We start from the raw sequence: 21,056 nt of genomic DNA on the forward strand, positions 1-21,056 counted from the left end.
TTCAAGGTAATTTTCTGATTCATTTTATTGAGTGACTTTGGTTCATAAAGTGGTGTCAGAGGAAACAGGAACAGGCTTAAAGCAGTAGTTTTCCAACTGTTTGGACTGTACCCATAGCAAGAAAAGCATTTACACTGTGACCCAGTAGCTACACAGACACACAGACCAGAAACTAAAATACTGTGATCAGTTGAGGCTTACCTTACCAGGTGCAACGTACTCTGATAAATCCTTTCATGTTCTAGTCCATGGATTTGTTTTGCTTTTTAAAAACTGCTAGCTATGGCATGGTCACTTGATTTCAGGACTCACCAATGGGGTCAGTCCTGCACATTGAGGCCAAGGATCTCTGTTTACAATCTATGGACATGGCAGTACTTCATGTCACCTGGTTATTACAAGCACAGGGCTGAGGGTCAGACTGGGAGGTTCAAATCCCAGTTCCTCTGACAAGCTGGGTGATCCTGGGCAAGTTACTCGTCTACTCTGCACCTCAGTTGTTTGCTCTGTAGAAGGGGGACAATAAGAGCAACTATCTCATAAACTAAACTGAGGTCACAGATACCTGTATACAGGGCTCTGAGAAATTGAAGCTAGGATAGATATTGATCAGCAAGAGGGCAAATAAGCGGACACTCACAGTGTACTGACTACCAACCTGATCCTAACTTGGTTCCTTTAATACCAGTTTTTCCAAAACATTGGTTAAAAAAAAAGAAAACTGAAAAAAAAAAAAAAAAAAAAACCCACCCTGGTTTTATTCTAGAGGCAACCAAGGGACCAAGGCCTTGGTAATGTGTGAACTTCCTCAGTCCTGTTCTGGAAAATATGAAGGAATGAGAGCCTAAACACGTGATGAGATCAACGTAGGTTTGCCAACTGCACCGGATGCCCACTGGCAGGGGGCACAGGCCAGAGGAGAGCTCCCTCACCCACCCACAACTCACAAGGGACCACCTGCTCACAGTTATTAAAACTCATTAACTGCAGGTTGTCATCTGCATGTGTATCCCTTAGGAGGTTTCCCTTTGTGCTCCAGCTGAAATATTCTATCCAGTTTGAAGCTGCTCACTTGAGAAAATGGGACCAGTGGTCTGATGCTTAGTTATAGGGGCTTGTTGTCCTCACCCACGGAGACCAGGTTCCTGAAGTTCTCCAGCATCACATCTTGGTACAGGTTTATCTGGGCAGAGTCCAAGAGTGTCAGCTCTTCCTTGGAGAAGACCATGGCCATGTCCTTGAAGGTCAAGGTTTCCTGAAACATCAAGCACATGCCACGTTCATCATCTGGACCAATGGCTCCTGGAAGAAGAGCTACATTGGAAGCTTCTGTATCAGTCATTAAGTTTTTATCTTTTTGCTCCAAATCCTCTTAGTTCCCTGACCAGGAATTGAACCTAGAGCCACAGCTGTGAAAGCATGGAGTTCTAACCCCACCAAGGAGTTCTCCAAACCCTTGCTTTTGTTTTCTTTTAAAAAAATATTTATGTATTTGGCTGCCTTTCAGCATGCTGGTTGTGCCACAGCATGTGGGATCTTAGTTCCCAGACCAGGAATTGAACCCATGTCCCCTGCATTGCAAGGTGGATTCTTAACCACTGGATCACCAGGGAAGTCCCTTACTCTTGATTTCTGTACTTATCTCTCATGGACCAGGGACAAGCACCTCATTGACTGGCACTGGTAAGCAAACTGAACTTGGGAGCAACCCTGGATCAGACAGCCTGACATCTCTGAGCCTGTTGCTTAATTTCTCCAAAGGGAATAATACCACTACCTTTCCCAGCTGTTATAAATAAGGTAAAGTGCCTACCACACAGAAGTCACTCAAAAATTGCTGACTTCCTTTTGGAAAATAGAGATACCCAGCTCCTCAGAATGGACATAGCATTTAAGACAAAGAAAGGAAACTTCAGCTTACCTGGAGCTTAATCATACTGTCTTCCTCTTAGAGAGAGCAGGAGCCAGAGAAACCAGAACTGCAAAGGAGAATCCATGAGACCGGGGGTTTAACAAGTTGTGAATGAATATTGGTTCCTTGTGGACTGGACGGTTTTCTCACACATTCTTTTTTTTCCAAGATGTCTTTTCCTCTCCTCTTACTCTCACCAGACGAGATTCCCACCTCCTCAAGCCGCCCACCCACCAATCCCATCCCAGACACCTGTATAACTCCTCTTTCCTCAAGCTTTCGGGTCAAACTGTCACATTTTCTTTCAATATTTATTTTTTTGGCCGTGCTGGGCCTCAGGTGTGGCACACAGGATCTTCAGTCTTGACTGCAGCATAGTTGTGGCATGTGGGAATCTACTTCCCTGACACGGAATTGAACCTGGGCCCCCTGGACTGGGAGTGTGGAGCCTTGGCTACTGAACCACCAGGGAAATCCTGCCATTAGGTTTTCAACATAATGAATTTGAGGGGGACACAAACATTCAGACTATGGCAGGTACCACTTCTCCTACGATAGCATTATACTGCAGTGGCTTAATTGCCTTCTGTCTCTGTCTCTAAGCTCAGAGAGGACAGGGACTGCATTCCCTCATGTAACACATACTTATTTAGTGCCTACTGAGTACGAAGATCATGGCATCTGGTCCCACCACTTCATGGGAAATAGATGGGGAAACAGTGGAAACAGTGCCAGACTTTATTTTTCTGGGCTCCAAAATCACTGCAGATGGTGACTGCAGCCATGAAATTAAAAGACGCTTACTCCTTGGAAGGAAAGTTATGTCCAACCCAGATAGCATATTCAAAAGCAGAGACATTACTTTGCCTACAAAGGTCCGTTTAGTCAAGGCTATGGTTTTTCCAGTGGTCATGTATGGATGTGAGAGTTGGACTGTGAAGAAGGCTGAGCGCCGAAGAATTGATGCTTTTGAACTGTGGTGTTGGAGAAGACTCTTGAGAGTCCCTTGGACTGCAAGGACATCCAACCAGTCCATTCTGAAGGAGATCAGCCCTGGGATTTCTTTGCAGGGAATGATGCTGCAGCTGAAACTTCAGTACTTTGGCCACCTCATGCGAAGAGCTGACTCATTGGAAAAGACTCTGATGCTGGGAGGGATTGCAGGCAGGAGGAGAAGGGGACAACAGAAGATGAGATGGCTGGATGGCATCACCGATTCAATGGAAGTGAGTTTGAGTGAACTCCGGGAGTGGGTGATGGACAGGGAGGCCTGGCGTGCTGCGATTCATGGGGTTGCAAAGAGTCAGACACGACTGAGCAACTGAACTGAACTGAACTGAACTGAGTGCCAGGCAGTGATCTGGACACTGAAGATACCACAGTGATCAATGCTATGGAGCAAAAAATTAAAAAAGCAGGGAAGGGGGACTGGAAGTGAAACAGGGTGGTCAGGAAATGTCTCACTGAGGTGATACTTAATGAAGTAAGGGAGTGGGCAATGCAAGTATGTGTACAGAGCATTCTAGACGGAGGAAATAGCAAGTGCAAAGACCTTGGGGTGGCAGCATGGACATGGCTCAAGTGGAGTGAGTGTGAGAATGAGCCAGAGGGAACAGAGTGCAGGTAAAGGGAGCCAGGTGGTAGATGCTATAAGAACACTTGAAGGTTTGGGCTGCTAGTCTCATTAGTTAGAAGTAATGGGAGGATTCTGAACAGAGGAGTGACATGATTCAAATTAGGTATTAACAGGATCATGCTAGCTGCTGTGATGAATGGACTGCCAATTGGGATTGACATATATATATACTATTGATGCTATGTATGAAATGGATAACTAGTGAGAACCTACTGTATAGCTGAGGGAATTCTATTCAATGCTCTGTGTTGATCTAAATGGGAAGGAAATCCAAAAAACAGGGGATATATGTATAGCTGATTCAGGGCTTCCTTGCTGGCTCAGGCAGTAAAGAATCTGCCTTCTATGTAGGAGACCCAGGTTCGATCCCTCAGTTGGGAAGATCTCCTGGAGGAGGGAATGCCTACCCACTCCAGTACTCTTGCCTGAAGAATTCCATGGACAAAGGAACCTGGCGGGCTACAGTCCACAGGGTCACAAAGAGCCAGATACGACTGAGCGACACACACACACATACACACACACATAGGTGATTCATTTTGCTGTACAGTAGAAACTAACACAACATTGTAAAGTAACTATACTCCAATAAAAATTAACTTTAAATCCCCACAAAACCAGAATAGACATATACACAAAGAATGGACTACCAACGGTAAGAAGGGGAGCAGGAAGACTAGTTAGGTGGTTTTCAGGAAATCCCAGTCAGAGATGACGGTGCCTTGGATCAGAGAAGCAGAGGTGGAGGTAGTGAGAAATGGCAGGGATCAGGATTTATACCAATGATCTGGTCAATACGATCTGTTGATGATTTGCATGTGGGCAGAGAAAGAAAGAAAGGAGACGGAACTTTGGCTTCAGTTACTGCAAAGACGGAGTTGTCCTTGACAGAGATGGGGAAGTCCATAGGAGGGACAGGTTTTGTAAGGAGAATCAGAAGTTCAGTTTTGGAAATAATAGGTTTGAGATGTTGAAAAACACACTGATATTCACAGAGATAGAATTGAAAAACTGTCCCATTTACAAGGGGCAAAAGACATAAACGACCTCAACTTTACTGAGAAAGGAAGAAAACTACAGAATTTTATTGAAAGGCCTGAAACTCTGACTACACCTTGGAGCTCACAGGGACTCCCAGGGCATTGGGGTCTAGTCTGAAGGGGGATTTCCAAGGTCTGGCCCCACATACTATGTGCAACTAAGAGGAAAATCCAACTTTCCTATGCTTCAGGTATTTCCTAGCTAGTTAACTGGAAAATTGTTTCCAAAATATTGTATTATGGAAATTTCTAACATATACAGAGGCAGACAGAATAGCACAGTGAACCCCCAGGTACCAGTCACTTGGTTTAAACAATTATTAACATGTGGTCACTCTTGTTTCAACTACACCTCTACCCATTCCCCACATATTCACATACTATTTTGAAGCAATTCCCTGACATATTATTTTGTCCATACATATTTCAGTAAGTAGCTCTAAAAGATATGAAATCATCTTTAAAATGTTAATGTGACACCTCAACAATTCCCTAATGTTATCAAATGTAGAGTCAGTGTTCATATTTGTTGACTGCAGTTTAACAATTTACAATTTGCTATGTGTCTTATAATCCTCAAAAATAGCACTCTGTCTTCATACTGTATTCAGAGACATACTCCCGGCCAGGACATACAGAGAAGGGATGTACAGTTTGAGTTGCCCCCCTATTTCCAGAGGTCAGAACTTCTGCCCTAAAGTCAAGATTGCCCCGCTGGAGTCAAGAGCTGCCACACCCCAAACGCAGAAACCTTCAGAAACTAAGACTCCAAGGATGTTGGATGCTGAGCCGGAATCGCCCCTCCGCCGAAACGAGGAATGAACAGACCAAGCTGTCCTTCCTCTCGGAGATGACCCAACTGCTTGGGTCAATTTCTCTCCCCATCAGGGAGGGAGGGTGTGTGGGTGTGTGTGTCACTCAGTCCTGTCCGTGTCCGACTCTTTGTGACCCCATGGACTGTAGCCCGCCAGGCTCCTCTGTTCTCTCCAGGCAAGAATACTGGAGTGGGTTGCCATTCCCGACTCCAGAGGATCTTCCTGACCCGGGGAATCGAACCCGGGTCTCCGGCATTGCGGGCAGATTCTTTGCTGACTGAGCTACCAGGAAAACCCTCCCCATCATGGGCGCCTGGCCCAAATCAGCATCTTCAAAACCTGAGGCCACGCCCCCTGCCCCCCGCCTGGGTTGAGATGCACGTGCCAAGACTCACACCAACTCTGACCCGGAGTTGCACATCCTACAAGCCTGCAGGGGCACCACCTCGCAAACCAGCCCAAGCTCCCCACTCCGGATCCCATTCCAGGGATGCCGGGCGGGAGCCCCTCACCACTTCACCTCGCCAAGGAAGTCCTTTTATCGGTCACTAGTCCCCGCTTCCTACGCCTCCCATTCCAGTTCACAAGGTCGGGCTACAGTTTCACAACCCCCACCCCCCACCCCCCCTTACACAGTGACTCCGAGCCACACTCACCTCAGCGCCCCAAATAATGTGGCCCATAGCATCTGTCCCGGCCCATGGCGCATGCGCGAGGTAGCCTGTGGACTACAATCCCCAGAAGCCCCTGCGCGGCACTAGGGCCGTGCCAGGTTGCTCGTAGTTTACAGTGCTGCAGGGACTAAAGCTCAATATTCATCAGCCGTTAAAAAGAATACATTTGAATCAGTTCTAATGAAAAAAAAAAGAAAAAAAAAATAAAGCTCAACATTCAGAAAACGAAGATCATGGCATCCGGTCCCATCACTTCATGGGAAATAGATGGGCAAACAGTGGAAACAGTGTCAGACTTTATTTTTGGGGGCTCCAAAATCACTGCAGATGGTGACTGCAGCCATGAAATTAAAAGACGCTTACTCCTTGGAAGGAAAGTTATGACCAACCTAGATAGCATATTCAAAAGCAGAGACATTACTTTGCCAACAAAAGTCCGTCTAGTCAAGGCTATGGTTTTTCCTGTGGTCATCTATGGATGTTAGAGCTGGACTGTGAAGAAGGCTGAGCGCCGAGGAATTGATGCTTTTGAACTGTGGTGTTGGAGAAGACTCTTGAGAGTCCCCTGGACTGCAAGGAGATCCAACCAGTCCATTCTGAAGGAGATCAGCCCTGGGATTTCTTTGGAAGGAATGACGTTAAAGCTGAAACTCCAGTACTTTGGCCACCTCATGCGAAGAGTTGACTCATTGGAAAAGACTCTGATGCTGGGAGGGATTGAGGGCAGGAGGAGAAGGGGACGACAGAGGATGAGATGGCTGGATGGCATCACTGACTCGATGGATGTGAGTCTGAGGTGAACTCCGGGAGTTGGTGATGGACAGGGAGGCCTGGTATGCTGCGATTCATGGGGTCGCAAAGAGTCGGACACGACTGAGTAACTGAACTGAACTGAACTGAGGGACCACCTGGACTCTATCTTTGTAAAATAATAACAACAATCACAGCAGTGATAAAATAACAGCAAAATGTTAAAAATAAATTTTAAAAATCTCTACCCAAGATAAAAAAGAAGAGTGAAGAGTCAATGTCTTACCACCTAAAAATGAGCACTTGTTATATTTTAGTGAAAATCTTCAAAGGTACTTATTCTGTAGGCATATCCTTTACTTTTGTTTGTTTTTGTTTCAACTGTTTATTAACCAGATTACAAAAATAATCCTGCTAGATACCTTAGTTCATCCTTGTAATAAGCCTGGTCTTCCCTGTTGCCAGCATCTCCACCTTCTACAAAATGGGTGGTCTTTTTCTTAATTCCACTTCGTAGAGAAGACAATTTAAAGGGCCAAAGGAAGTTGTTTGCTTCTTTGAAACGTTTTCCAATGGTATAGATCTCATGAATCAGATCCTCCATGCATATTTCCCAAGAGATCGAGCAATCAATGCGTTGTCTGTCAGGGCAATTCGCTTCTTGTTGATTTTGCCATAACCACGCTTGTAGATCAATTCATTTGCTGCAGTCCATGGGGTCGCTAGGAGTCGGACACGACTGAGCGACTTCACTTTCACTTTTCACTTTCATGCATTGGAGAAGGAAATGGCAACCCACTCCAGTGTTCTTGCCTGGAGAATCCCAGGGATGGGGGAGCCTGGTGGGTTGCCGTCTATAGGGTCGCACAGAGTCGGACACGACTGAAGCGACTTAGCAGCAGCAGCAGCATGCAATGTATGGCTCCACAATTCTCAGAATGTTAATTGAAGCCTTGTTGAGCTTCACAAAGGTGCCACAGAAGATCTGCTGGAGGCGAAGGAGCTGCAGCACCTTTCGAACTTTCAGGCTCACACCGTTGATACCTCTGATTCTGATGACAAATGCCAATTTGGGTTTCGCGGGTACATAGAAGTCGCCGGCTTTTCGTGCCATCCTAGCCACTCGAATGTCAGTTCTGTACGTCTGCCTGTATTCCTTGTGATATGCTTAGCTTTTTCATAGATAAGCTTCCTCCTTGCCATTCGAAGCATCTTTTAGGCAAACTTCCTTCGCAGGCGCTTGATCTTAAGCTCTGAGAAATTCTTTCGCTTTTTCGTAAGGGTTTCTGACACAGCAGGAACCTTCTTTTTCTTCTCTTCTGCTCCCTCCATGGTGCCAGCCGGGAAAGAGGCTATCTTTTACTTTTATAAACACACAAGTTTTCAATTAAAATTTACTTCCCTTTGTTTTCAGGATTTGTTTCCATTTAAGAAGACTCTGGGAAATCTTCCACAGGACACCTGACTTTTCCCCTTAGGAGAAGCAGAAAGACGTAGGAACTAGTCAGTAGGTGCTGTCCTTTATCAGGCAATTGTAGGAGTTTGGGGTTCTCTTCAAAGAGATACATTTCAACAAACTATGAAAACATGGAAAGCTTTCACATTCTCTTTGAAAGCTCCCTTGTTGGGACTTAATGTTTTTTCTCATTTTAAGATTTCTATTAAACATTTTCATTTTTCAATACCTTAAATTTGAATTGGGATTGATTGGGCCTTAAAATTAAATAAGGAGTATATTAGAGCCTATAATTCTGACCTATAAAGGGTCAAAACAAACAAAACACCCCAAAAATGGATGAGAACTATCTCTGTCGGCTCTAAGTCTAGATTAGACAGTTGGTGATTGGCAGGAGCTGAAAGGATTACATTCAACAATAGCTTAACATTGAAACTTGGGGCACACAAAGAGAATAGTGAAATAAATGCTTTGGGCCTGTCTCTTGTCATTTGATGAAATGTTTCACTGTGACTTTTTTAAAAATCTAGTAAAATCTGCCACAGAGATGACAGTCACCCTTAATTATGGCAGAGCTTAACAGTCTTTTTTTATCAGATGGAGAGGAGGATGGTTTCTATAATACATCTCAGTAATATTTGTGATAAATAGGTAGATCCTCCATTTCTAAATTAATTTATCCACTTTAGTCCCTCCTCTCTTACCTAATCTTCCATTACGTCCTCACTTGCCCATTCTGGTCCAATGTTGGGCTTTGTGTTATCCGTCAAACCTGATCACTGTTCCTCTGCTGGTATGTTCTTTACCTCAGTGGCCACAAAGTTTGCTTCACCTTCTTTATTCTTTGCTGAAATGTTACTCTCAGGGAGGTCTACTATTTAAAAGTGTAACAGCCCCGGGCACTTCATCACCTGCCTCACCCCACTTTCCCTTTCCTTTCTTGGTACTTATCACCTTCTGAAATGCAGGCAAGCATTGAAAAGCAGAGACATTACTTTGCCAACAAAGGTCCGTCTAGTCAAGGCTATGGTTTTTCCTGTGGTCATGTATGGATGTGAGAGTTGGACTGTGAAGAAAGCTAAGCGCTGAAGAATTGATGCTTTTGAACTGTGGTGTTGGAGAACTCTTGAGAGTCCCTTGGACTGCAAGGAGATCCAACCAGTCCATTCTGAAGGAGATCAGCCCTGGGATTTCTTTGGAAGGAATGATGTTAAAGCTGAAACTCCAGTACTTTGGCCACCTCATGCGAAGAGTTGACTCATTGGAAAAGACTCTGATGCTGGGAGGGATTGGGGGCAGGAGGAGAAGGGGATGACGGAGGATGAGATGGCTGGATGGCATCACTTACTCGATGGACGTGAGTCTGGTTGAACTCCAGGAGTTGGTGATGGACAGGGAGGCCTGGCATGCTGCAATTCATGGGGTCGCAAAGAGTCAGACATGACTGAGCGACTGAACTGAACTGAACTGAAACCTTGTTTTATTGAACTCCACAGATACTGTGCTTTTACAAAGTGACAGTTTGTAGCAAGCCTGTGGCAAGCAAGTGTATCAGCACCATTTTTTCAACAGTATTTGCTCACTTTGTATCTCTGTGTCACACTTTGGCAATTCTTGCAATATTTCAAACTTTTTCATCATTGCTGTATTTGTTAGGTTGATCTATGATTGGTGATCTTTTAAAAAAAATTTTGTTTGTTAAAAACCTTTTACTGTGATCAGTGATTTCTGATGTTAACTGTTGCAAAAAGATTACAACTCACTGAAGACTCAGACGATGGTTAGCATTTTTTAGCAAGAGTATTTTATCATTTTGGCTGTGCTGTGTGGCTTGCAGGATCTTAGTTTCCCAATCAGAGGTTGGGTCCACAGCAATAAAAGCACCCAATTCTAACCAATGGACCCCCAGGGAAAAAGTATTTTTGAATTAAGGTGTGTATTTATTTTTTAGATATAATGCTACTGCATACTTAATAGACTACAATATATAGTACTACAGACATAAGTTTCATGTACACTGGGAAACCAAAAAAGTCATGTGACCTGTTTTACTGCAGTATTTGCTTATAGCAGTGGTTTGGAATCAAATCTGCAAATCTTTGAGATATGTGTGTCACTTAGATTCCTTTCCTTGCAGCCCCAGGTAACAGAAAGGGACTCAGCCCAGGTCATGCCTCAGGCCTCCTGAGTCATCCAGGTGGAGACATCAGACTAGAGTTATGGTGCACTATTCTCTATTGAAGCCAGGCTTGTGGGCTCCGGATCCCAGAAGGCCAAAATGTAGGACAGAAGTACTAAACAGGTCCTCCCAATGATCCAGAACACCTCATCTTCTACCAGCCAGCAAAAATGATGCAGCCTCTGAAAGTATCTAAATCACAAATTTCACAGTTCACTTGTACACCTTGTATTTGGTACTAGGTGCTAAGTGAATAGTAGAAAAAGAAAAAAAATTATAGAGTTTATAACCTGGATCCTTGACCATACGGGATTACTCCAGCAGACTAATTTTTTTTTTTTAAACAATAGCTTTACTGTTGTTATAAAATTAATGTATACTTTTTGTAATAAATATGTAGAAGTCCGTGAAAGTATTACAGACCCCGTATTCCGTCTGCTAGAAATAAGCACTTATGATACTGACCTTTCACACATTATTTTTCCTTCTCTCTTTATAAACACACAATATGAACAAAATGGGGTCATAGTATAATTGTCATTCTACAAGTTTTCTTGTTCTCTAAATAGTTTGTAGGCAACTTTTGATGTCATTACAGGTGTGCCTGAATATTTTTAGTGGTTTGTCCTCATATACACATGCCTTAACTTACTACAACTGGAGAATTAACATTTGTGGGGTTTTCCTATGGTTAAAAAAAAAATACTGAGCTTGGTCATATGCACACATCTTTTCCCACATCTGTAACTATCTCCCAAGTATAAATTATTACACACTGATTGCCACTTTGAAGGTTACACAAATTGAATTTGATACACTGAGAAATTCTTTCAAAAAAGGCTACCTATTTTCATTCTCATCAATAAGTGTGTAAGAGTACATGTTTCTACAGCTCCATGGACATGGCTTTGGTGACCCTGTTTTACCACTGCTGTTCTGACAAGTTAAAAATGCTATTTCTGAATTTTAAAAGTGTATGAATATTTGTCTTACAAGTTAAAAATAACCCAACCCTCTATGAAATAAAATGGGTAAAAATATATTCATGATAAACGTAAAACAAAATCCTAGAAATATATTTAAGAATATTCAGAACCTATCTTTTAAAATCTCTAAAAAAATATGACTGAAAGATCATTTAAAATACTTTAGTAAGTGGAAATAAATAGCATTTTCAAAATGGAAAAAAATCAGCATTTCAAATATGTAGATTCTTTCTAGATTAACCTATAAATTCCATACAATGCCAATTAAAAGCCCAATCAGATTTTACTTAAAATGATAAAACATTCCTTCAGTTTCCAGCACCTTTGCTATGAGAGCAGTTTATCTCTGTGAGATAAAACCCCATCACAGAAGCATGATGAAAATGTGCTAGAGATACATTACCCAGGCCTGCCAAGAGAATGTCTCTCCTTGAAGCCATTCCTGGCCTTCTAAAGGTAACTTGCCTCAATGAATGTCAACATTTTTACTTTTTATAAAAACTATCTTTTTTTTTTTTTTTTTGCTGTGCCACACAGCACATGGGATCTCATTTTCCTGACCAGGGATGGAAACCTCACCCTTGCATTGGAAGTGCAGAGGCTTGATCACTGGACTGCCAGGGAAGTCCCTATAAAAACCATCTCCTAAAATGTATGGACATTATTGGTTTGAGTAAGAGGACAATGTTTTTCTTACATTTGCTCTGTTTACAGGTATTTCCCCCGCCACAAGTACTGTGTATAATCTGCTCCTAGGATACATTCTCGTTACTGTCATCATTTGTAAAACCTCCCTCCTAGGCCAGCTCTGATGAAGGTGACCATTTTCACTGAAGCCGCTGGCCAGGTCATTGCCTTAAGGAGTATTCAACTGTGCAACAGACTCTTGAAGACTGAAGTTTGTGACTGAAGTGCTTTCCCTATTTACCAAACTTGCAGATTTTCCCTTCCTAGGCAGACCAGTAGCTATGAAAACATCAGCCCTTCCTGAGGATCTCCATACACATCACATCTATAATGTTTTTCTCTTGTTTGGGCTCTGAGATGAAGGCAAAGTTCTAAACTGGAGACCTTGACTCACATCTACTTGTAAGGCTTCTTGCTTACACGCACCCTCTGATGATTTCACAGACCTGAGCTATAACTGAAGCCTTTCCCACACTCTGCACATCTGTAGGGCTTTTTTTTTTTTCACACATTGGCCGCAACACTATTGCATGTGGGATCCTAGCTCCCTGACCAGGGATCAAACCTGCGCCACCAGCGTGGAAGTGCAGAGTCCTAATCACTGGATTGCAAGGGAAGTCCCCCAAAAGAAATTCTGAATAATATTTTACACACACGTTTACTTCTTCATTTTAATAATGCTGTTGTTAACAACAATGTCAAACACCATTACAACACTTCTATGTACCAAAGAGGTGCATATACTAACTTCTTTAACCCTCAGAGGAACATGGAGGTAGAAACTGTCATGATCTTCATTTTACAGAGGAGAACACCCAGGCACAGAGAGGGTAAGTGGCCGAGTTAAGTTACTCCAGCATGCCTGAGGAAGTGTTGAGCTGGGACTGCAGCACACAAGCCTGGTCTTAGAGCCCACACTTGGTGGGCATTCTCATCACACCATCTTGCAGGGCAACTGTGAGGCTGGGTACATGTGAGCTGAACCTCCGAAGGGCTCCATCTGTGGCTGTGTGTTCTGTGAGCATATTCAGGAGGAATCAGGCAATACGGATAGGTCTGGACACATAAAAATCTCAACATACCCGGGTCACTGCTGGCGAGCCAGCAGACTGTTGTATTTACTGCAGCATTCCATGTGACCTGAAAAATGTGTCCATGCTGTCTGACACTCTTCATTGGCTTTTCTCTTTTAAGGTTCAGGTAACACGAACCTGTTTATGGCCATGAATCTGTAGAATATTGGAGGTAAGTGAGAAATCCATCAGAGGATAGAGTCAACCTTCTGGAACAGACTGTCTACTACCGGCTTGCTTGTCTTACACTGCCTCTTTCTATCAGAGAAAAGGCACTCCAGAGACCATTTGCTCCCCCTGGGGATGCTACTCTCTGGAAAGCATGAAGGCAGCATGAAAAGATGGGGACTGAGTAAGAGAAATGAGGCTGCACAACAATCACCTACCACGGTACCTGCTGTATCCACAGGAAAGACCAAGGTCAGGGAATGGCCTCTGCATGGCCAGCTAACCCTTCACTGTCAGGCTGGGACTCTAGCCTGGGGAACGGCTATTGTGTTTCCCTGGTTGGTTCAGTGGTAAAGAACTTACCTGTCGAACCCTGGGTTAGAAGATCCCCTGGAGAAGGAAACAGCAGATGGCAGAGGAGCTCGGTGGGCTACAGTCCATGGGGTCACAAAGAGTGAGACACGACTTAGCGGCTAAACAAGTACTTTTCTTAAAGTTACCTCTTAGTACTAACATGTTCACATTGTAGAAAGTCTGACATTATTCTCAAACAAATCCACAATCTTTCACAGGATGCAAAAGCATTATTGATGTTTTGGTGTGAATTACATATAGAGAAGGGACTTCCCTGGTGACTCAGACGGTAAAGAATCTGCCTGCAATGCAGGAGACCAAGGTTTCATCCTTGGGTCAGGAAGGTTCCCTGGGAAGGAAATGGCAACCCACTCCAGTATTCTTGCCTGGAAAATCTCATGGACAGAGGAGCCTGGTGGGCTTCAGTCCATGGGGTTGCAAAAGAGTTGGACACTAAATAACAAATCCCTATCAGATGTCATTTTAGCTTTTTGTTTCTTCAGGGAATTTACCTCCATTCTGTGCTCTCTCAGTTCAACTCTATTTTTCAGTAACTCTCCAGGATCAGAGTTTTCAGGTCCACGATAATCCATAGGATTAGAATTCATGATTTAGGGGCAAGGGCCAGAAAGACTTGTGAACCAAATCTAAAAAAAAAAAACAAAAAACCCAATGAGAAACTACAATTATTACCTCACTAAAAGCATTCTTGTGAACTTAATTTAGGCGGTGAGCACTTAGCCAGGGCAATATCTTCCCACTCAGAGGATTCTCGAATTAGGGAACATATCCTGGATGGTAAAAAGATAATACTACATAAGGAGAGAAAAAGAAAAAAAAAAAAAAAAACACCTTAAAAACAGAGCTCTTTTATACTGCTTTGGATAAGATGGGTTTAAAAGAAAAAGATAAAAACTCATCTGCCCTCTGTACTACCCATGAATTCTCATTTAATTCTCTGGCATAAATTTCCAGTTCCACATTGCCAGGAAAATATTTAAGTTCTGATTTTATTTATTTTTGACCGTGCTGGGTCTTTGTTGCTACATGGTCTTTTCTCTAGTTGCAGAGAATGGGGGGCTACTCTCTAGCTGTGGTGTGTGGGCTTCTCATTGTGGTGGCTTCTCTTGCTGAGCACAGGTTCTAGGGTATGTGGCTCAATAGCTGCAGTTCCTAAGCTCTAGAGAATAGGCTCAATAGTTGTGGCACATAGGCTTAGTTGCTCCTTGGCATGTGGGATCTTCCTGGATCAGGGATGGAACCCATGTCTCCTGCATTAGCAGGTCGATTACTCACCACTGAGCCACCACAGAAGCCTGAAATATTTTATTTTCAATAAGGAATATTCCTGGGAATCTACATCCTAAGGAGTGACCTATTCATGCTAATCCAAATGAACTCTCAGAAGCATGAGGGATCTCTGTTATCTGGCTAAATGGTCAAAGGAGATGGGTATTTTTCTATTTTTGGACTATTTATTTCTGATATCATTCATTAGTATTATAAAAAAGCACACAGTCCAAAAAACAAATGAAAAAAGTATAAATCTAAAATTAAAAGAGATACACCTAGAATCCCTTTAGATTCTGATCCAAGCACAAATATATCTTTTCATGATTCTAGAAATGAATGTTCTATACTCTTGCCCTGCAATTTTCAGTTCACAGCCATTTCCCTTTTTTTTTTTTTTTTTTTACAAAATATTTACATATAAGATAAAAGTGCTTATGAAACAAATCACCAAGTAGTGCTGGAGAAATCACATTGGAAAAGGATACACTGAAATTCTGTTTTCCAGTCTAAGTTCTAATGTGCTGTGTGCTAAGTCACCTCAGTCATGTCCAACTCTTTTGCAACCCCATGGACTGTAGTCCCCCAGGCTCCTCTGTCCATGGAATTGTCCAGGCAAGAATACTGGAGTGGTTTGTAATAACTACAGCAATTTCCCAACATTTTCAACAAGACAACCAGTATTAGCATTCTTTTATTCCTTTTTTTTTTTTTTTAGGTGCCATAGCTTTATTCTCTTTAGATTTACTATCTTTTTTTAATTGCAGGATAATTGCTTTACAATATTGTGTTAGTTTTTGCCATATATCAACATGAATCAGTCATAGGTGTATATATGTCCCCTCTCATTTATTCTTTATTGGAAAAGAGGTCTACCTCACTGGCAATCACTCCACAGCATATTGACCATTTAATAATTCTCTCAAATTCAGGTCGAAGTGCTTTCTTCAAGGAAAAGTGCCAAGAGTTATCATGCTCATGGGAATGTTTAACAAGGGTCAAGTTTGATTTTTTAAAACATGGAATTGCCAAGTAAAATACATGACTCATACTTTTTCTTTCTTCTCCAGAAAGAGTTTTCAGATACACAGTTGAACAGAGAGCTAATGGAAAGCTTTTTTTCCACACACACTATTTTCATGCTTGTTCTTTCCAATACATGTAATCCTGGAGGAATGGAAGGAGGGAACAAGGGAATGAGGGGCTGAAGGGAGAAAGGGAAAGAGTGAGGGAGAAAGGGAGGCAAGGAGGAAGGGATATCCTCTGCTGAAAGATTTCCAGGCTAGTTACATCCATAGGGTTTCTCTTCTGTATGAGTTGCCTGATGTCTAATAAGTTTAGAACTATTAATGAAAGCTTTCCCACATTGATTACACGTAAAGGGTTTCTCTCCAGTATGAGTTCTTTGATGTACAATAAGTCGAGCACTCAAGCTGAATGTTTTCCCACACTGATTACATTCATAGGGTTTCTCTCCAGTATGAGTTCTCTGATGTTGAGTAAGGCATGAACTCTGCCTGAAGGATTTTCCACACTCACTGCACTCATAGGGCTTTTCGCCAGTGTGAGTTCTCTGATGTACAACAAGGACATAACTCTGGCTGAAGGACTTCCCACACTGGTTACATTCATAGGGTTTTTCTCCAGTGTGAGTTCTCTGATGCATAACAAGGTGAGAACTGCGGTTGAAAGATTTCCCACACTCATTACATTCGTAGGGTTTCTCTCCAGTGTGAGTTCTTTGGTGTGCAACAAGTTGAGAGCTCCAGCTGAAGGATTTTCCACACTGATTACATTCAAAGGGTTTTTCTCCTGTGTGAGTTCTCTGGTGGGCAACAAGTTTGTAACTTTGACTAAAAGACTTTCCACATTGATTGCATTCATAGGGCTTTTCTCCAGTATGAATTCTTTGATGGGCAATAAGTTTATAGCTCTGGATAAATGATTTCCCACATTGATTACATTCGTAGGGCTTCTCTCCAGTATGAGTTCTTTGATGTGCGATAAGTTTGTAGCTCTGTCTGAATGACTTTCCACACTGATTGCACTCGTAAGGCTTCTCTCCAGTATGAGTTCTCTGATGCACAACAAGGACATAGCTCTGGCTAAAGGATTTACCACACTGATTACATCTGTAAGGTTTCTCTCCAGTATGAGTTCTTTGATGGGAAACAAGGTGAGAGCTGCGGCTGAATGATTTCCCACATTCATTACATTCATAAGGTTTCTCCCCTGTATGAGTTCTCTGATGTGCAACAAGATGAGAGCTCCAACTGAAGGATTTTCCACACTGATTACATTCAAAGGGCTTCTCTTCAGAATGATTTCTCATGTTTTGAGCAAGGGATGAACTCTGGGAGGTCTTATGACATTTATACTGACTCTCTCCAATGGAGTTTCTCTGTTGTTCGTTATGGGATATGCTGTGGTTCAAAATTTGCCCACATTCTTTAAAATCAAAGGATCTTCCTTGTGCATGTGTTTTCTCATGTATGTTTAAGGGTGTACCATGGTTAAAAGGTTGAATACTGTCACTAAATCCATAGGATTTATCTTCTGTTTGAGTTCTTGTAAACTGAATAAAATGAATACTCTGGGGGAGGTTTCCAAATTCATTATTTTCACAGAGTTTCTCAGTATCAGTAATCATCTGATGAGTGTTTACCATAGAATTATAATGTAATTTTTTAACATGTGAAGCGTGTTTATGAAAATGGTTCCTTATGGGTATCATCTGTGATGAAAGAAGATTGGAATTCAGACCAGCCTTCTCCTCAGGGCTATCATTTTTGCAGTCTCTCTCATGAGTAATGGCATTCCTGTGAGTAAATGTCACTTCCTTCAAAAGTCTCTCTTGTTTTTCCTGTTGCTTCTCCAACAGCTCCTTACAATCCTGAAATTCTTTGCATGAAGATAACCAAGGATCATCTCTTGTCAACTTTTCTATCTTCACACTATGGGATAGTTTGTCATCAAAAACGCTCTGCTTCAATCTTGATTCTCTTCTTCCAAGTGCAGTTGCCAAGTCTGGAAGAAAGCAAAATAGAATACCCTAGCCAAAAATTGTTAGAGCTGGAATAGTGGGGGGAAAGCTGACAAGAAAGTATGAAAATTATATGTAGATTTATTTTCAGCTATAGACCAAAATATAAATTGAAAAGCAAAATGATGAGATGAGCAGTAAGCAGAGAACTACCACAGTCAGAGAGCATAACAAGGAATTAATATGAAACTATATCATATCTTAGTGTTGCTGAATAAAGACTTTAGATGTCAAATATCTCCATATTCCAAAATAGGATCATCTATGCAAAACTTACAGGATTTTAAAACAATTCTGCAATTCTTAGTAAAAACACAAAGGATCCTTTCTACCCTCTTTAGTGCTAAGACACATGTTCACTGAAATAGAAATTAATGTTTACATTTCTAGGACTTTCTGAAGGCATGAAACTTGTTAGTACAGTCGTGTTAGTAAGATGAAGTCAAACTACTTTGTGAACCAGGAAAAAATAATGAGTGCACTGTTATCCCAGGTTCCCTAAATGCCTTAGAGGCTAATATGGCCCCATGGATTCCTTTGGTCCCAAGTGAGAGAGGATGGAGATCTGCTCATACACAGAAGCCTGAGTGGCTATTAGGCCAAGCAACAGAAGGTACATTTGGGAAAAAGTGGTGATGTATATAGTCCTCTTTGAGTGGGAGAAAAGATAAATATGTGGCATGCCCTATGGGGATTTCTCAAACAAATCTATACCTGTGAAAGAAAGTGAAAGTGTTAGTCATTCAGTCGTGTCTGACTCTTTGCAACCCCAATGCACTATAACCCACGAGGCTCCTCTGTCCATGGGATTCCCCAGGCAATAATACTGGAGTGGATTGCCATTTCCTTCTCCAGGGGATCTTCCTGACCCAGGGATCGAACCCACATCTCCTGCATTGGCAGGCTGATTCTTTACCACCCAGCCACCAGGGAAGTCTACCTGTAATGACTCCTAAATGTCTATTTCTCACCTGGATATGTATGTGGGGAAACTCTTTTTATACTCATCCTCTTGTTTGAACTAGATTACATCTAGTTTGGAAAGCTGAGAGGAAAGATATAGAACTTTGGGTGTCTGGACTGGGGACAAAAGAAAGTCACTGCAGAATCTGGTCCCTGTCTTTGGCTCTTAGGAACCTAGCAGACTGAATAAGCTCAAACTCACGAAGTTGTACCTTTGTTACCCTACAAACTAAAACTATATCTTTACCATACTAATCTTTGTGTGGCCAAAATCATTCTGGCCTCTGAACTCCCTAGATCCTGATCTGTAGAAATGAGAAATTATTTCAATATACAGATACCATTAAAGGGGACTGTACTCTTACCCCAAGAGTCCCCGTGGTTTTCCAGGATCACATCTCTGTCCAGGGTCCTCTGAGCAGAGCTCAAAGTGCCTTCTTCTTCCTGAGTGAAGTCCACAGTCACTATTTTGAAGTTCACTCCCTCCTAAAACAGGACACACATTCCTACTCAGCTGGGTATCATTTCCTTCCAGTGTTCAGAGAGGAAAAGTTTGACAGATGGAAGAAGGAAAACCTGATGGCCTGGAAACAGTCCTGAGATAGTCAACATTCAAAAGATTCTAGGGGTACAAGTACCTTTTAGGCAAGCCCCTTTGGGTTTTGGATGCTGGACCTGTTTATATATAACCCCAAAGAGGAACATCAGAAAGAAATGACAAACTGTTATCTTTCTTGTAGACCTTAAAGAAAATGCTAATTCTGATTTTTGTGTTGGTGAATATGGAATTCCAACTTAGGAATTCCCTCCAAATTATCAAGAAACTAACAAAACAGGTTCAGCAAATTTTTAACTGTCAAAGGTCAGAGAGCAAATATTTTAGGCTTAGCAAGCCATACAGCCTCTCTTACAATTAGTCAGCTCTGCTGCTATAGCAAGACAGCAGCCACAGAAAATATATGAACAAATGGTTGTGAGTATATTACAATAAAACCTTATTTACAAAAACAGGTGATGGGCCAGATTCGGCACACAGCTTTGGTGATGCAGAGAATGAAATGTGGGACAGAAAATGAAATGTAGGCCTTAATGAAAGGCAGGATGTATAAGCTAAGAGCACTGGATTTGGAAAAGAGACTTGGGTTTTTTCCTCTATTAAGAGCATATGTCTGATTTTTTTTTTTAAATGTATCTAATCTGACTGTCTCTTAATGGTGAGGTTATTCCATTTCTACTTATTAGGCTTAACCATACCCAACTCATATGTTGTTGAGTGAATTAAATTGTAATGATACATAAAAAGCCATTAGCAGAGTTTACTGAACAAAAAACAAAGGCTGGTAATTATCAGGATGCTTAGGTTTGAGAACACTGAAAAATTAAATGACAGTCAATGAGAGATCTTTATCCTGAACTCTTAGTCTTCAGAAAACAGTTCTATTTTGCCCACACTATGAGCTGCACCACAGAGCCTGTCATTACTGCCATGTAAACAGGGGGTCTCTTGAGCTGCCTCCTGTAAGCAGGAAGAACCCTCCTTTTAGGACTCTGTGTGTGTATGTGTATGTGTGTGTGTGTGTGTGTGTTTTAATCACTCAGTCGTGTCCGACTCTTTGCGACTCCATGGACTACAGCCCACCAGGCTTCTTTGTCCATGGAATTTTCCAGGCAAGGATACTGGAGTGGGTTGCCATTTCCTTCTTCACCTTTTTGGACTATTTGGTGATTAATCAAACTACACTCCAATAAAATATTTTTAATTGAGTTTAAAAAAAAAAAACTATTGGGCAGGAATTTTGTTCCAAAAAAGTACTGGATGTGATCTGTCCTTATCCAAAGGCAGCAAAAGCCACTGAAGTCAAATGCCACTTGCCAGGACATTTTAAAACAGATGGAGTGTTCTTAAGCTGTGGTTCATGAATAGGACACAAGGTCCCTGAAGTCCATAAAACTTGATGCAAAATGCTACTGTACTTGCATTTTTCTAAGCTATGGCTCATAATTTTCACTAAAAATCTCAAAGATTTTCA

At 42.0% G+C, this 21,056-nt stretch overlaps 1 protein-coding gene and 1 pseudogene across 5 annotated transcripts in view; both read right to left on the reverse strand.

Annotated features, from left to right (window-relative positions):
* Positions 1-21,056, reverse strand: part of LOC112442328 (large ribosomal subunit protein uL30-like) — a 24,954-nt pseudogene continuing 3,898 nt past the window's right edge.
* The window catches only part of ZNF180 (zinc finger protein 180), a 26,675-nt gene continuing 21,320 nt past the window's right edge, over positions 15,702-21,056 (reverse strand). For 3 of the 5 annotated variants that reach the window (XM_059876672.1, XM_059876670.1, XM_059876673.1), the window contains exons 4-5: positions 19,392-19,512; positions 15,702-18,047 (exon numbers count right to left, since the gene is read on the reverse strand). In XM_059876672.1, the coding sequence (XP_059732655.1) occupies positions 16,303-18,047; positions 19,392-19,512 (1,866 nt within the window). In that variant the 3' untranslated portion in view covers positions 15,702-16,302. 5 annotated transcript variants of the gene reach the window in all.

This window comes from Bos taurus, chromosome 18 (assembly GCF_002263795.3).
Source record: "Bos taurus isolate L1 Dominette 01449 registration number 42190680 breed Hereford chromosome 18, ARS-UCD2.0, whole genome shotgun sequence".
Classification (NCBI taxonomy): domain Eukaryota; kingdom Metazoa; phylum Chordata; class Mammalia; order Artiodactyla; family Bovidae; genus Bos; species Bos taurus.